This window comes from Volvox carteri, assembly GCF_000143455.1.
Source record: "Volvox carteri f. nagariensis unplaced genomic scaffold VOLCAscaffold_52, whole genome shotgun sequence".
Lineage (NCBI taxonomy): Eukaryota > Viridiplantae > Chlorophyta > Chlorophyceae > Chlamydomonadales > Volvocaceae > Volvox > Volvox carteri.
Window position 1 is genome coordinate 278,633 of NW_003307595.1, and position 1,361 is coordinate 279,993.

General features: G+C 60.0%; 1 protein-coding gene across 1 annotated transcript in view; it reads right to left on the reverse strand.

Annotated features, from left to right (window-relative positions):
- The window catches only part of VOLCADRAFT_106840 (uncharacterized protein), a gene marked incomplete at its 5' end in the record, with an annotated part of 24,561 nt that overhangs the window by 1,360 nt on the left and 21,840 nt on the right, over positions 1 to 1,361 (reverse strand). The window contains 2 exons of the mRNA XM_002955504.1: positions 323 to 472; positions 691 to 770. Coding sequence (XP_002955550.1) covers positions 323 to 472; positions 691 to 770 — 230 coding nt within the window. The remainder of the gene's footprint in view (positions 1 to 322; positions 473 to 690; positions 771 to 1,361) is intronic.

Genomic DNA, 1,361 nt, shown 5'->3' on the forward strand with positions numbered 1-1,361 from the left:
CCCATGGGGCACGTGCGGCGGAGATGATGGGGTCCACGGTGTGGCGGCAGTGGTGGCGGTGGCGGTGGCGGTGTGGAACCCCGGAAGGGGAGAGAGGGAGGAGGGGGAGAGTAGTAGGAGGAGGAGCAGGGGGAGGAGGGGGAGGAGCGTTAACGACTGGTAGAGGAAACCGAACGATGGCAGCAGTGGTAGGGATACACAACCCGCGACGGGACCGGGGATGAATTAGGGGTTTAGGAGAGGAGGAAGGACGGCCGAGTGCAGATACTCAGGCGGTTTCCAGACCCCCTCCCCCCCTCCCGGCTGCCCGCCTCGGTCTCACCGGTGCATCATCTTGATCAGGTCGGGTGTACGGAACTTGATCTCGCACACACCCTCCGGCTCCAGCACACCCCCCCGCGCTGAGGGGTCCGCGAACACCTCCACCGCGGCCGCATTGATCTGACTGTCCACCACCACCCAGGCACCCCCCCTGCGATAACACCATGTGGTGTATGGTGGTGGTGTGGGGGGGGGGACGTCACACATGAGGTCAACTATCGGAAAGCAGCAAAGGGCAGCAGTAGCAGTAGCAGTAGCTGTACCCTAAAACCCAAAGTCAAGCCTGAAACCCTAACAACCTAACAACTTTAACAATCCTAAAACCGTAGCCGTAGCTGTGCTCCTAATACCCCCCCCACCCCCCCCCACCTGAGCTCAGCCCCGGCAGGTATGTACACAAAGACCGGGTGGCGGTAGGTGCGCAGTCGCTCGACTATGAGACTGCCGGCCTACATGGGGGGGAGGGGGCCCGTGTGTGTGTGTGTGTGTGTGTGTGTGTGTGCCAGAGGGCCACGAGCGGGAGGGGGGAAATGCGGGGGGGATAACGAAGTACACGACTTTTTTACTTCACACCGAAGCCAGAAGCTCCTAGCAGTCAGTCGCCAGCGACCTGCGGTAGAGTTATCTTCCAGTGTGTGAAACTGTGGACGGACGTAGCTGCTGGAATTTGAACTTGAATTTGAACATGAATTTGAATTTGAACCGCGTAGAAGTAAACGACGGCGGAGCTGTAGTTCAGCGAGGGCCGACTAGGTGGTGGTGGTGGTGGGCGGTTAGTTAACTACTAAGCAGACAACAAGAGGGCACCTAGACTTGTCCCGACCGGATAGGACCTAGTAAGCCGCCCATACCTACCTACCCACCTTCAGCAGCACACCGTACACATTACCATAGCCATACAACCCCCCTGCTCCCCCCTCCTTCACCCCCCTCCCCCCCCCCACACACACACACACTACCTGCAGCACCCCGTCGAACAAATCCCTCATGCCGCCACTGAAGCCCCGCCAGTTAGCCAGGATGAAGAGCGGCAGCCCCTC